The 15,898-nt window shown below is 39.1% G+C and overlaps 1 protein-coding gene across 1 annotated transcript in view; it reads left to right on the top strand.

Annotated features, from left to right (window-relative positions):
* The window catches only part of adgrb1a (adhesion G protein-coupled receptor B1a), a 121,674-nt gene that overhangs the window by 46,397 nt on the left and 59,379 nt on the right, over positions 1-15,898 (top strand). Inside the window, exons 13-16 of the mRNA XM_008279293.1 lie at positions 794-937; positions 7,630-7,705; positions 10,864-10,966; positions 11,088-11,131. Of these exons, the coding sequence (XP_008277515.1) occupies positions 794-937; positions 7,630-7,705; positions 10,864-10,966; positions 11,088-11,131 (367 nt within the window). The remainder of the gene's footprint in view (positions 1-793; positions 938-7,629; positions 7,706-10,863; positions 10,967-11,087; positions 11,132-15,898) is intronic.

Raw genomic sequence — 15,898 nt, 5'->3', positions numbered from 1 at the left:
TGCTGTTCTCTGTGACCTCCAGATAAAAACGCCGCAGAATTTGAGTTGAGTCGAGGGAGAATATGTGGGAATTGAGGCCAGATGAGAGGTCCTGTTTATAGCGGTACCACCTCGCTGTCTGGAGCCAAATAGCCGCCCACAACAGCAGCATACCTCCCCTGGGGCGACTGACCTCCTCTCTCCTCCCACACCTCAAACATGAGCAGAGCCATGCAAAGAACACTCATCTGCCAACATATAGTTAGATCAGAGTTTCCTCATCTAAACTCGTAAAAGTTTAAAAGTTGTACAGGATGTGGGAATCCACCAAATTTATACTGTTGTTTTTTGTTATTGTTGTTACTCTGTTTTTTTGTTTGTTTTGTTTTGTTTTTATGATTTAGCGAGTCTTCTATTTACGTGTTGTTTAATTTTCATGGGAAAGAAATTAGAGTCAGAGAACGTATATCTTTCTTTTTCAAGACTGCACGTGTCCTGCCTGCATCTGTTGTAGTCTATGTCAGCCCACGCATGTTTGCCCACATCCACGACACTTTAGGGCATGTCATCAAGAGAAACAGTAAGACGGAGGAAAAGAAACAAGCAAACAAACTAACAAGCTGACGAACAGACTAAATACTCACTCAAACTTAGCTTTACTTATTTGTAATATTTGACATTCAAGCTTTGATTACCCACTATTACAAAACAGATTGACAATATGGGAAGTGTGTGTATGTGTGTGTGAGTGCGTACAATGAAGTAAAGTTAAAAAAAAATAAGAGTTTTAGTCATCACCATTTCTCTGTTACAGTTTTGAGCATCCACAAGCGTCCGGTGGTGGGCCATGCAGACATCAGCTTCCCCATGAAGGGCTGGAGGGGTATGGTGGACTGGGCTCGCAGCTCTGAGGACAGAGTCACCATTCCTAAGAACATCCTGTCTACAGGCAAGCCAGGTGAGAGCTCTGTGTGCAGGTAGTTATTAAATGAATGTAATCTGAATATATTCCCCAAATACTGATTGCAGCATGCCTTTCTGTCTTCTATTTTCAACAGTGCATGTGCTTGAATGTTTGTGTGTGCATGTCTGTGTGTGTGTGTTTGGTTGAGGGGGAGCCGTCAAGACAAAGAGCAGAAATAGGAAACAGCAGCTGATTTATAAAACAGTGTTTACTGCCATTAATCTGCAAAGCAAAGCACCCCGCTCAGACAAATGCACGCAGAGAAGCTTGTATTTAATGTTGCAAATAAAACATGGAGGAGAATAACAAAATCATTTTACATCACCCGCTGTTCAGCAGCTGTACAACAAAAAGACGCGTTGTCTTCAATAAGGCCAGAGTAAGTTTCATAAAATGTTAATTCAGAGCCCATCTGCCTTAACAATTTGATGCCACTGAATTGCAAACAGGAGCATTTACATACTTATTTGTTGCTTACAGACAAAGGGAATTATACAACACTGTCATCTTAAAGCAGAGACAAAACAAAGCCATCGAGTCATAAAATGTGTTGGAAAGTTTCCGTGTGTTTAATGTGAAGATTTGCTGCCATCTTAGCAGTATGTTTAGATAAAATCACTTATTTATTAATAGTTTTTAGATATTCTTATTTGATGCTCAATACTGAGCTTTAGTGTCACAAAAGACTTAGATGGATATTCATTTACCTGCATTTTCTGGAGTTTTTTGACCATATCTCACAATCTTCAGCAGCAAATGGATTTTAAATGTGTAATCAGAGGACTTAGAATTAAAAATTAACAAATAAACTAAGCTGTTTCCTGTACAGCCAGGGAAGATTGTGAGATGCAGATGAAAGTTTGAACAATTAGTAAAAAATAAAATAAAATAAAATTCTTAAGTGCTAGATTTTGTATTTTTGTTTTTACCACCTGGTAAAACATTTCCATTGGTAATGACTGCAAGACTGTGAGGCCAGACTGAGCAACCTTGGGCTCTACGGACCAGAGACACTTGGGGCATTTTGAAAGTCTGTGTTCCTCCATCACAATACCAGAATAAAATCTGAAAAAAGCTACAGCAAAAACTGACATTTTTACTTCCATCTATGTCAAAATTTTGAGATAGTAAATAAAAGAGTAAAGTCCTGGTTCCCCTGTGTAGTAACCTCCAAGACGGAAAAGGTTGACAAACTACTATTTGTTCAGCTTTCATGCCCACCTTCAAACATTTTAGCCACAATCTTACAACAGACCTAACTTATAGCCTTGGTCTTATATCTGCTCTCGATACTATATTGTTAAACATAACCGTAGAGTCTCAAATACAGTGTGCTGTATTATCATTGAAAATGAAATGGAGAATGGTATGGGGAAAGTGTGTGTAAAGAATGCTGAAAGAATCTTAGAGAAACAATATGGGGATAAAATATCAAGAAAAACAAAGTACATTTTCAGCTTGTATACAAGATATTAATACTGTACTTGTCAGCTTACAGAGGTTAGATCTCTATCTGTGGACTATACTGGCTGTGTATGTGTGCTGCATAAACTAAGCTCCTTATTCAAAGAGTTGGCACACATCTTCAATTGTATGTTTTCTAACTTAGGTGTGGTGTTATCAAGTCATGCACTTCATTTAATGCTGAGAATTTGAGATAGACAGTCTCTCTCACACAGGCTTCCCCTACACAATAGAGGTGAATAGACATTCATTTGTGGAGCTTAAATAAGTGATTTTCTTTGGGCCACTTCCTGCCAAAGAAAAAGTGTTAAATGCAGTTTGTCCATCTGTGTATTCGGCTGTGTATTTCTTATCGAGGTACACATTGTAGCAGCAAGGTTTTCTCCCCAGCAACATCTTTCAGCTCTTCCTTGGAGATCCCAATATGTTCCCCTCAGCCAAACAGAATATAGAGTACAATAGGCCTCCCAAAACAGCCAAATGAAAAAAAAAAAAACGGTGTCTCAAAGGTGAGACCAGTCGACCTGTGAAGGAAACTCATTTCAGGCGTTTGTGTCCACAGTCAAATTTTGGTCACTCTCTAAAGCTCATGAGCATAAATGAGGTTTGGAATGTAAACAAACTGGTAAACTCAGAGATTTACCCTCAAGCTCACTCACTCTCAATGCTTGAATTACTGCTGACATCACACCAGTCTCCCTATGTTGCACCTCAAGTTTTAAGATGTCATTTTCCACTGCTTTCAATACTGTAACCAAATCAGACATTTCAAAGGTGTGTGGTTTAAACCTCAGAAAGTACAGCCAAAGCTTTGGCAGTAGAGTTAACAGGATGGGTGTTGTGATTTGTTTTAGCCTCCCTCAGAGAAGTCACAATAGTGGACCCCTCTGCGTTAATGGACCCAAGTGAAATGTCTTTAGCTGGAGAGAGAAGTCACACCTTGTGTCATCCTAACAGTCACTGCTGACAAACCCAGCTGAGCTTGACTTCCGTCTGCAGGCAGGTGCGAGGTGCACAGTTTTCAGTAGCAGTAGGGTTATTTGTCAGCCGGGATGTTTTCGACCATTAAAGACAGCTCTGTAGTGCTAGCATGCTAATGAGGCCGTCACTCCTAATCAGGAGTCAACGGGAGCCAATCAGGAGCAATTAGAGACAATTTCCTCCCCAGCTAGGAGAGGTGTCTCCACGGTGGCAATGTCACACCAGCAGCCAGCCCTCTTTATGTATAGAGCCTGGATTTGCTTTTATGGATTCAAAAGGCTCTCTGATGCCTTGTTTACGCTGATTGATTGGTCCTTTCTCGTGGCTCTAGAAATGTCTGAAATGGGCTTTCTTTCCATTTAAAAGAATAACTCAAATAGAAGGCTCTGTAAGCTACAGATAAATAAATAATTAAATAAAACTGAGAGAAATGGGTTTTCTGAACATGAAATGGAACAGCGTTCGGGCTACAGGCAGAATCGAGTTCGCCTCCTCTTTGCATTGTACAAACACGCAGTACTACAGCAATCATCTACAATTAAACTCACGCTAAGACACAAAACAAACTCATCAGGTTCCACTAAATATGTAGTTTATTCTTTACATGAAGTTTATTTAAATACTAAAATGCTGCAAATAAGAACAAAATAAATAAATGATCATCTACTAGAAAAATGCAGTTTTACACAGTATTTACTGATGAAAACCTAAAACTAACTTAAAGCAGGCAGTGACATGAAAAACAAAGAAAATGAAGCCATGATTTCTTCCTTCACCTCTTTCCACCCCCCTCTCTGTTCTAAGCTCCACTAACCAGACAGGCACAACCGTCCAACGTGCAAATGGAGTAAAAGTCTTTTTTTTAAGTTTCTATTTAATTTAATTAATTTATTTTTTTCATATCCTGCTCCTCGAAGTGAAAGTTCTCCATCTAACATATTGTACTACATTCACTCTTTCAGTGACATCTGTAGCTCTCTATACTATCTCAGCAGCTCTGGCTAACTAGACCTGTGATTGGTGAAAATGTCCTGTCACAGGTTAGATTTTCTAAAACCTGAGAACGAAGCAGGCAATAGGAGACACAGAAGTCTAGTTTCCCCTCAGACCACCTGAACTGCAACACGCTTAAAGGTCATTATGGAAGTTTACGTAAATGTGCTGCTGCCAATGCCACACAATGTTATAAATGGTTAAAAAGTAAAATGGTTTCACATTTTGTTGATTTACTCAACACACACACAAATATATATATATAAGTGTGTGTGTTTGGTATCTTTAAACGTGTAGTCCAATGCCTCAATGACAAACAAGTGTCAATTGAGATACCCTAGAGGGTTAATTGTCACATTAATCAGATCCACAACGTGAAGTCTCTCCACACTTGCCATTCAGTACAGTGCCTCTCCACATGAAGTCACACTCACAGCAGTGGAGGGCTCTCAGCATTGAAGGGGTAATGAGTAAGCTGTGGGACACACTGGCATGCTCCACAACCAGGAAGCAGACAGACACCTCCCTTACCCCGATGTTACATTTGGTCACCTGCAAATTCTGACAAAATAGCAAGATGGATTTAAAACTTGTGTGATGTTTATTCTTGGTATTTGTGCTTCTGCTAAGAGGCAGAGCATGAGTGCTGATGTACAAATTAGACTGAGCTATAGGACGTGTTTCAGAGTTTACACTTCTGTCATGAAGTTTAGATTTTCTGCATCATTTCATGAATGAAATTGTGTGTAAAAAAAAAAAAAAAAAAAAGAATTACGCGACTGCATACATATGCATATTCACACTCCAACGTATGCAAACAAATATTATACACATACATCAAATAAGCGAATGTTTATAGATAGATGCTTGGCTTTGAACTGCCTCAGCTCTCACACATAGACACATAACTTATTGAATCACTGGTTAAAGTCCCTCCAGGCTAGCTCTTGTTGGGCACAGACAATCTGGCTGAGCATATTGGATGGCCTAGCCAAAGAGTGTATGAGCAGGACACGTAATACTTCATCCCCCTCACACGCACATGTCTTGCTCAGTTCCCCCCTGATGCCCGTGGGAGCTCAGCTGTTGCCTGCGAGCTACAGCCTCTGCCTGCTGCCTGGCACACTGCTGTGTGCTCTCGGGCTGCCATGTAGTGTGCTGGAGCAGAAGAGCTGGATGTCTTCAGATGGCCCAGCAGATGGAGTTGTGTTTTTTGTTTTTTCTGTTTTTTTTTTTCTTTCTTTCTTTCTTTTTTGTCTTTGACACTGCAGCCAGAAAGAGAAGGCTTCTTCTCGCTCCGGGCTTGTCTGTGCCTTCGTGCAGTCCAGCAGTCAGGTGTGGAATCTCTTTCCATGCTGGCACTACTCTGTTGTCCCTTTTCTGCAACAGGGAAAGCTCACCCATGGAGAGCTGCTTGTCGACATGCATCGATCAATATCAGTCAATAGATGTCCCACTCTAAGTACTGCAGGATTTTTTTAATTGAATGAAGACCATTTCAACAGATGGATTCCGGACTAGGGTCAGTGGTGCATGTGCTCAGGTGCTGCTCAAATAGCCATGGGAGTCACAGCATGGGTGACCTGAAAGTAAGTCACCATGTCAAATGACATTGTTGACCATCCTCTTTCATCTTTAAAAAAAAAAAAAAAAAGAAAGAAAAAAGAGCGTAAAAAAAAAAAAAAAAAAGAAAGAAAAAAGAGCGTAATGTGATTTACAGAAAGTTAGTTGTGATATAAACAAATAGTCAAGGTGCTCTTCCATTGCATTCTTTAAAGAGTAGCCATTCAAGCTGCGTTTCCTGCTGTTTTGTTCCAATGCAGTTTTGTGCACTGGGATGTACATTGTTCCTTTTATACAGAGAGATAGAAAGGAAAGGCTGGATATACTCCAACCCACACTGCATGAAAACATATGAAATGAGTAAGCTCCTGCACACGCAGCTCATTTGCAGATAAAAGTATGTTTCATTGGAGCCACATAGCTATGATTATGTCGGAAATCATACTAATCCAGATCTGTGGGAGACCTTTTAAAGTCGAAAAACATACGCCAGGGGGTTGTCACACTTTTTTGCTAATTCCAAAACTTTTTAGGTTCATCTCAAGAGCCTACAAGAGACGACAATTTTCTTTTAACTATTATGACCTGGATGTCTGAGAATCTACGCGGTCACTTAAACACATGCATTACATACTTTGGTACCTATTGGTTTGTAGTCAAACCCTTATTGGTTGGATTTGAAAATCTTAGTTTTAAGGTCACCCAACTACATTGCCTTCCCTTCAAAGTAATTCGGCTGAGCAGTTTTTATTTGCAGGGACTTGAGAGGTAGTAGTTGTCGTTGCTGAACCTGTTACTGCTGCTGTTGTTTTTGGGCCAGTAAGGCAGCGTCGACACTAGTGCGTTTTAGTTTTCTAACTTGTGCTGGGTTTATGTCTAGCATCCACACTTCTCCATCATTTTAGGAAGCGTAAATGCTGCTGACCTTGTTTTAGTCGGAATGGGCAGAAACTAAGTGTTTTGGACAGAAAGTATTTTTGAAATACTGATAAAATGTTTCTCTGGACAGAGGTCGTATTTGTTATATAACTAAATATTATTAGTGAGGACACAGACCAAAAAAGTTGGGCCTTAGTTTGACAAGCGATTCTGTGTAGACGCTCAAATACTTTGCAACCAAACCATAGTTTCTTTTGTGATGGAGTGATGTTTAGTCCACATTTTTTATTTTTTTTGCAGTATGACCTAGGCTACCTACTACCACAGAAGTTAGTGATGCCCTATCAGATTTAAAAGATAAAGAATGACAATGTTTTGTGTATGTGCTGATAGTAGGTGTGTGTATGTTGTGTAATGTTTTAAAAGATATAACATGCTTTGCTTTTAGTTTTTTATATGTATTTTAATAGCTGTCTGGGTTACTGTAGGAATGTGCCTGAATGAAGTTATGTGCATGCAGTTGTCTGTGCACGTGTGTGTGTGTCTGTGTGTGTGTGTGAGAGAGAGAGTGTGAGACAGCGTTTATAGCTGACTAGTCATGTAGGCCAGCTCCAGTGTAAAGAGCTCTTGGGGGCTAGAGGAGTAGAGGCAGCATGGCTGACCTGCATTCTCCTCTGTAGCAGGCTACTGTACTAACAGGAACAGAACCATTCAGTTTCTATGAACACTCTTCTCAACATGCCTTTCTTATTTGTCTTTGACGTGCCTGCTCAGTGTGTCCATACCTCTGTTTCTTCCCAAAACAGATACAGATGATTCCTCGACGTTCGTAACCGGCATCGTTCTGTACAGAAACCTGGGCAGCATTCTGACTCTGCAGAGGTAAGACTTGTGATGGCTGAAAGATTAGTTGTCTGTTAATCAGGGTCCCCTCAAGTCATAAAAGTTCTGGAAAGGATGTCACATATGTATCACATTACATTTTAGGCTATTCATAGAACAACAGGAGTTATGAGAAAACCTGTAAAGAACTATTGCTAAATGTACTCTACAGCTCTGATTAAGGTTGACTTCTAATAATTTTCTAACCTATTGTCTGATGGCCTTCATTAGTGCATGCAGTAGGTTCAGCTGTCATGCTGAATGACACGTTTTAGCAGACCATTAAGTTAAGGGAAAAGGTTTCAGAAAAGTAGCATGTTAGGCTCATGAGCACTGTTGCAGGAATGAAGCATCATGCTCAGTTCTGTGGATACTGTGTACCGAACTTCAAGCTCAAACCCCACCTTCTATACTTTGCCAATGTCAGATAGGGCATGTCTGTTTGACTATTCTGTACCTTTTTGAAACTAACAGTGAGACGTTGACACCTACTTCAGGCTGTGATTAGCCAGCTAGTGTGGGGGTGAGAGAGGAGGAGTTCTCTTCTCTTTTTTTTATTTGTCACTCAACTACTTGTAGCACGTTTCATTAAGTACCACCAGTGCAACACTATCAATGTCTCCCTGGAGAGATTGCCTGACAATATGCACCATTAAGGCCCATTCCCACCGCACGTCATTCTTCATGTATAGCTTTGGATAAATTCAGAACCACTGCAGCCAATGAAACTGTTCTCATTAGACGTGTGTAACTCATGACGTTATCGTCGAAATGATCAAATTGTGTCGAATGTAGTGTGACATTAGGATCATTTATTCAACTTTGGAGGGATGAGAATTTCCCTTCGGCCTGTGAAACCTAAGTGAAAACTACTTTTTCAGACCAGAATGAAGATTTTGAACAAGATTGGTTTAGTGTTTTAGTCAAATAGATCTTACACCAAAAGACAACAGCATTACACACAACCGGCTACACGCTAAAAAAAAAAAAATTGCAAGTGATGTTGTTTAAGCAGTTGAACCATGTTTCAAAACGAACGACAAAACTGTGCTTTGTGTTATGGATCGTCACGGTACAGTCAGGGCATTTTACATCAGCTGCTGCAGTGAATGTTTCCAGCAAAAGCAAAACAAGGATTTAATGCAGAAGCAGCAGTATACTAGCAGTGGGTGGCACATGTACGTCTTTTATCTCCGTGAGTAAAGGGATTTCTTGGAAGTTGCTGGTGCTTCTAGCATGATGATTAACATACATTTTAACGCAGCAGTATATGCATAGCTTGGCGTAATTTTATTGTGTGTGTGTGCGTGCGCGCTCATAGAGAAACCCGCTTCTGTGAGTGACAGTCTGTTATCTATGGCTGTCGTTACGGTTGGAAGGAGCTCACCATTATGATAATGTGGTAAAAGCACATAATGAACTGGTAATGTAGGAAAACAGGGAAATGAAGCAGACCCTCACTCTCTCCAGTCCTCCCACATGCTTGTTCTACATCTTTGGATTGCTGCTGTTATCTACATTTGTCAGCTCCTCTTCACTCTTCTTCATTCTTTTCTTTCCATCTTTTTTCTCTTCTTTTCTACATTTAATGCCCCTCTCAAGGAAAATGAGAGGAGTTTGAGGCGGGAGACTAGATGACACAAAAGTTTAAGTTGACTGATTGTGTTTTGGATGGTGAGAGGGCAATTGCACATAGAGGATACAGTGATGATGTGAGGAACCCAGAAACAGAGCATGGGCTGGTGAACATGTTTGGCCGACTGAAAGCTTTCAGTGTCAGTACTTCCAGTAGCAATTCACTTTTTCTTGATTGTCTCATTTCACATGATTGATAGTACCTATGAAAAGCAGAAATTGCAATGCATACTAAGCAGGCGAGGAGACTAAAATAAAATGTCCCAAAAATATTATATGATAAGTTATTGAAACACAATGCGCTTCTGATGCTTGAAAAATCTTTACTTTTAGGTAGTGGGTAAGAGTTTAAGTTTGTGCTGGAGTGCACTGCAATGATTTCTGGGAAGCCCCTTTGAGACAGCTGAGTCAGTAATCTGCTTTATATTACTGTTGATCAAGCAGTCATGGTTCATGTGGTTTTGATCTCACTTATAAGATGACTGGACACAAACTGTCATTATTTAAAGTGTCTTTAATGAAATGCTTTATCATTTTGTGACAGCCGCATGACCTTTAATAAACTGAGGGCAATGTTGGCAATGTCACTGTGTCCTATCAAATTTCATTTGTGGGAAGTACTGCCTTTAAATGATCTTATGTTATTGAGGGATGCCATTGATTGCAATGAAATAAATCTTCAAACTATTATTTCATTGTTATTAGCTGCAGTAAATATGACTAGGAATGTCTGTCGGTTGATTAGTCTATCGTTCTACCACTGTGATCCAGAGTTAATATCTCAGCCACTCCAGGATAGATTACAGTTTATACTCACAGAATTGAATCTGGCAATTACTAAAATGTCTCAAGAAATCATTGGCAAGATTCCACAGAAATGTGTTACACACATTAATAAATAATGTCTGTGATTCCCAGAAGGTCAAGGTTGAAAGATCTACTAAATAGTTATGCAATGTGAAACATATATTTATGACTCCCAGATAATGTACCCAAAATACTTTGGTGATCATCTGAATTTTCACTAGGCACCACTGTCAGGTCAAAATTTTGGCTTTGAATCGCTGATATCTTTTTTTGATTCTCTCTTTCGGGTTGCTGCTCATTCGGTTGACTGGACAACTAGAGCAGATTGCATTGTTTCTATATTTGGATATTTAGTGTTTTTAATCGGTCCTTTTCTCTAAAGTCGGTGAGAGTACATGGGATCTCCCAGCTAGACTTCTGCCATTTGTGTCCAGCTGCCTTTTTTTTCTCTCTGTTTTTCAAAATTTTGAAACTTCAACTTTTGCGAGTGTGTCCTCCATTGTTTTGTTTTTTTCTTGCTTGTTTTCTTTTTGTTTTTGTTGTTGTTGTTGTTGTTGTTTTTGTTTTTTTTGGGGGGAGGGGGGGGTGTTCAGTGCTGTAGAACTTACATCGACTGCAACATGCACTTATCCACAAAAAGCTGCTAGCACAGCTGTAGACGTGTAGTTTAAAAGTAACAACATACTCTCTTTTTTTCCTTTTTCTTTTCCTTGTAGAAATAGCACAGTCCTCAACTCCAAGGTTTTGTCCGTGACCATCAAGCCCACTCCTGCTTCCCTTTCTGCTCCAATTGTGGTTGAGTTCTCTCACTTGTATAACGTGAGTAAAAAATACCTTTTGTCCTAAAGCAGTTTTAGATATCAAGCTACTGTGACAATATGTCCTGCTGCTCCTACACTTCATCTTGACCATATGGTTTTCTCTGTTCTCGGTCCCTTAGGGCACCACCAACCAGACCTGCATATCCTGGGACGAGAGTGACAGGTAAGACCTACTATATTGTTGATTTGTCATTTGACCATGTATGCACCCAGACCTCCTCTTTTGACGAACTGGACCGACATAATGTTTTGTTGCTGATCCACAATACTATTAGTTACATTATGGAAAATATAGAATCCATCACCTTGAAATATGGCCCATACTAAGAACTAATTGTCAGGATACTGCAGTCTCCGCTGCACCTTATATTTTACATTTTGTGAAGTGCAGTATGTTGGAGTAACACTCTAATGCAAGATACTCTGGGTAAATAATGGCTAGATTGGCTTGAAATGCGCTTTCATCTTCTCCAAAGGGTGAATCTTAATGAATGTGGTGACGTCTTGATCTATCCTTTGGTGTCAACATTAAATCAAAGGTTCCATTTCTGCACAGATAATATCCAAGTTAAACTGGAATGTTGCTGTGAAATTTGCTGAGAAATTCTTGTTCCCCAGTAGATGAACCCCTCTGACTGCCATAGCCCCATGGGCTCTCTAAAGACAAATTAACACATTTTATCTCAACTACGAGTAAAAGTCTGAGAAAATAATGTAGCTATCCAGCCAAATGGTCAACGTGCGTAATTCTACGATGGTTCGTCAACACTGAGCTATCTTCCTTGTTGTTTTTCCAGTGTCAATGGCATATACACTGACAGCTCTCACATATCGATATAACATCGAAGGTAGTTCTTGGTACTCTAAGTCGACATTTTACAGACGCCACGTTCCCCCTGAAAGTTCCTTGGCTGGCCACAGTGTTTTTAATCTTGACAAAGTCAGTGAACTGTTCCCCAGTGAAAGGTGCTGAGTGTGCTGGACAGCTTGGCAGCTCTTGTCTGGGACAACGCTAACCAAACGATATCACTGCTACGACACTGATGCAGCATGTGGAAAATTAAAAGTGTCGCTCACTGCTTTCCTCCCCCTCCCAGCCCACGCACGCACATCAACATGTACGAGAGAGAGCAGTTCAGAGTCTACTGAGAGTGTAGGAGAGAGCAGAGAGCATGGAGGATAGAGAAGAATAAAAGATACATATTGAACAGTTCAATTTTACTGCTTCTGTGGGCAGATTCAAAGCACTACTCATTTGCTCCTTGTTCTTAAGTGCCCTATTTGTTTAGGACAAGAAAATAGTGCGAGCGTATTAGAACGTGAGCATTGAATGAGGGCAAGAGAGAGAGAAAGACAGAGGCAAACATTTTGCTGCCTTATTGCAAATGCAGGTTTGGACATTTGCATTTAGATGAGTAAGTACACTTGTGTTACAGAGACGAAGAGCAGAACATTCATCGCCTCAGTCCAGGGATTAAAAGAAGTTTGGTTTGGCATGTGTAGACCTGATCCAAAATAAAGAGGGAAGCATACAGAGATGATTTGGTCAAGCAAAATAAAGACACAAAATAGACATTGAGAAATAGAATAGATGTCAATATGAATAGCCTCTTAAATACAGGATTTATTTACCTCACCTACCAGGAGAACCATCTATCCTTCACTGGAAGGCCCACACCAAAGACTTGTAATTATTGCTAATTTCACAATTTATGTCATTAAATATTTATCATAATGATCTGATCTTAATAAATTTAGTGTGATGTGAGTAAATAATTTCATTTGAACCTGTTGCTCTAAATTGGCCTCATTCAAATATTCCAGTTTTATTTACTAAATAGTTATACTTGCTTCTGCTTCAATGTTTTTACTTTAATCCATAAAACTCAATATTTCCTGCACAAACATTTTTAAATTATTGCTTAAAAGCTGCAGTCCAACCTTTGCTATCTGATGTTAGTTGTGAAAGAGCTGCAGAAAGTGTTTAATTTGATTCACATTCACAGCTGAAGGGTGATTGAAAGAAATGGCAAAGTATGTAGCGGTGATTAGAATTCAACACTGAATGTGGATAGGATTAATAATAAAAACAAAAACGCAGAACAGTAGAGCGTTAACATACCGTACTGATTGAATTAGTAGACTTCATCACGTGTGCCAGTATACAGGAAGTAACTAATTTCTGTTTAATTTTTTCCAGCCTTTATTATGGGATGATCTTTATTTGCTGGCCAGCACTTTCAGTCATTATTTGAAAAAGCAAATTTGACAATTTACTGCACAAATATTTAGTACTATCAACATAAAACAGGCCTGTATTGCTCATTTTAAATATAATTAATCCATTCTCATCTGCTCCTGTTCTAATTTGCTGTTAGGTGCCTGTGAGCCGTTGCAGTACAGGGAATTAATATAGAAACTTTTTGACCAGCCTTTATTGGTAGACAGAAGGCTTCTGGTTTTGTGTCATATCACTGACTGTGTTTCATTACTTGAATATTAGCTTTTACTTTACAAATAGTGTTGTGACATTACTTCCTCGCTGTCACCACATTCGACGAGCACGAGACACAACATGGCAGTAGAGACACCGGCAGAAACGAATCAAGGACAAAGAATCCAATCTTGTGGTGTTTGGGTGTGGGGCTGGGGGGGAGACATGTTCTATGCAAAATTAAAATCCATCTTGGACAGCAGCTATGATTAATGATTTAATATTTGGGAGAGAAATTGGAATCTGAGGAGCTGTCCTTGTCTTGTTGATAAGAGCCATGAAGCTGTCTGGGCCTTCACTTGCACCACGCTTCAATCTCCTGAAATCAATAATAGGAACATTAGCAGCGTCTTTCTGTCTGTCTCACTCAAGCTGACATTACTACTTAGTTTTGTTTACAGTATGTCTTACCTGATGTATTATAAATATTCAAACTAACAGTCTTACAGCAATACACACTGTTCACTATATATTCCTGGGGCATAACTGAGGCTTCATTAACATCCAGCAGGTTTTTTTTGTCCAATATGAGCTTAAAGTTTCATATCAACATTTAGCATTTGGTAATCCGGGTCACGCTGTGAGGCTCACCTCTGCCAGACCAACTCACTCAACAACACCTCAAACTGCCTTCTATAATGTGGCGCGTTGTGCACAAGTTTCAGGAACTAAATATAAACTGAGGAGGATTTCAAAGCTCATGGCATAGATCATTTTCTATTTATTGGCTAATTTCATTCAAAGTGAAGGGAAGCAAAATCAATACATTAAATCAATATTTGGCATTAGAAAATTCATGTATTTTTGGTATTTCATAGCAACTATTTCTCAAGAAAGACTTTGCTGTGCCAAAATAATATGATTATTATTATTATTACTACTAGTACTAGTACTACTACTACTACTACTACTACTACTACTACGACTAATAATAATAATAATAATAATAATAATAATAATAATAATAAAAACAGTTTTGAAGATCTACCCAAACTGAACTCTAAACATAGTGACAGTTTTGTACTTAAGGAGATGAAATAAAATTTTGTAGGACAGGAGAGGATGTAGATTTTCCCCAATATTTATGAGTAAATACTTTGCCACTCCTCATCATCATGCAGTCATCCGCACCAGTGGTGCTTGCAGGGAGCAATGCTGCCGTATTGCATAAATTCTGCCAGCCATCAAAGCAGAAATGTCACACTATCCACATTTGGGTACAGTGCTATGCAGAAGTTGTAAGTAAACATAAAGTAAGGATTATTTCAAAAGCAAACAAAATAACAAAAATCCGAGCAATATTTGCAGTTTTTCATGGTACTTTGTTATAAACGGGTTGGAGAACTTTCCATGTTTCTTCTGTGGTTTCACCTTTTTATACCCAAATCTAAACCGGCTCATTGGGCTTCTCTGAGAAGTCGGAAATGAATCAAGCACAACATTCAACTACTAAAACTATGTTTTTCTGTTCAGGAATGCAAGTAAATAACTATAATTTTATATATTAATCAATAAATAACAATGTGCTTTACTATTTATTTTTTATTTTTTTAATAAACCAGTACACTTGAAAATTCATAGATAACAACAACAATAATTTGATCTTTGATTACATTTTTTATATTAAAAATACAATTTCTGTGAAAGAGCTTCTACACACTGGTGTATTAACCATTACAGAAACATTGAAAATGATTTTGGTAATTACCAATTCTGTTAATTTAGTGCAGCTGTGGTATAAACCTTACATTGGGTGGTGGTCTAATACATTTGTTAAGCACTGTATATGTGTATAGGTTAGTGGTAAAATTCCCCAAACTTGCCCAGTTTTGCAGAAATTCTGAAATCTCAACTCCACTTGACAGTTTTTATGCTCATCTTAGGATTTCTGTTTGACCTTTGTGAAAAACAGTTCTAGGCGTAATAGCTTAACTTCTGCAACCATCTGTTGCGCAAGTTCTTATTCTTTTTGTAGTTGATGTTTATTCTCTATGAGTCTGGTTTGATGTTCAGGTTTGTTATCCTGCTGTACAATAAATTTGGGACCAAAGGGGGCACTTGACTGTAGGGATCGAAACAGCCTTAAACTCGCCAAGTGTTGTATATGCACAAAACAAATACAACTTTAATTACTTCAACCGTTTACTACAAGACAAGTGATAAGCTCCAAAGCAGAGAGGTATATGGCAAAACACAGTTTACCAGACTGCAGCCACTAACCCCTAACTTTGCTTCTCACCATACAAATCAACCTTGCTGTCGCAGTTAGTTTCCAGAGTCTGGGCTGATGCTGAGGAGCTGCCTCGATTCATCAAAGACATTGGAGGTGACCGGTGGACTCGATTTTTCATCAATTACTATAATACAATTATAGAAGAGGAGGTGAAGATTAGTGGGCAGAGGGCATGTTTGTTTACACGTACTTCCGGATAGAGA

The sequence above is a fragment of the Stegastes partitus genome, unplaced genomic scaffold (genome assembly GCF_000690725.1).
Source record: "Stegastes partitus isolate 25-593 unplaced genomic scaffold, Stegastes_partitus-1.0.2 Scaffold152, whole genome shotgun sequence".
Classification (NCBI taxonomy): Eukaryota; Metazoa; Chordata; class Actinopteri; family Pomacentridae; genus Stegastes; species Stegastes partitus.
Note: the sequence above shows the minus strand (reverse complement) of the source record. Positions and strands in the feature narration are given on the sequence as shown.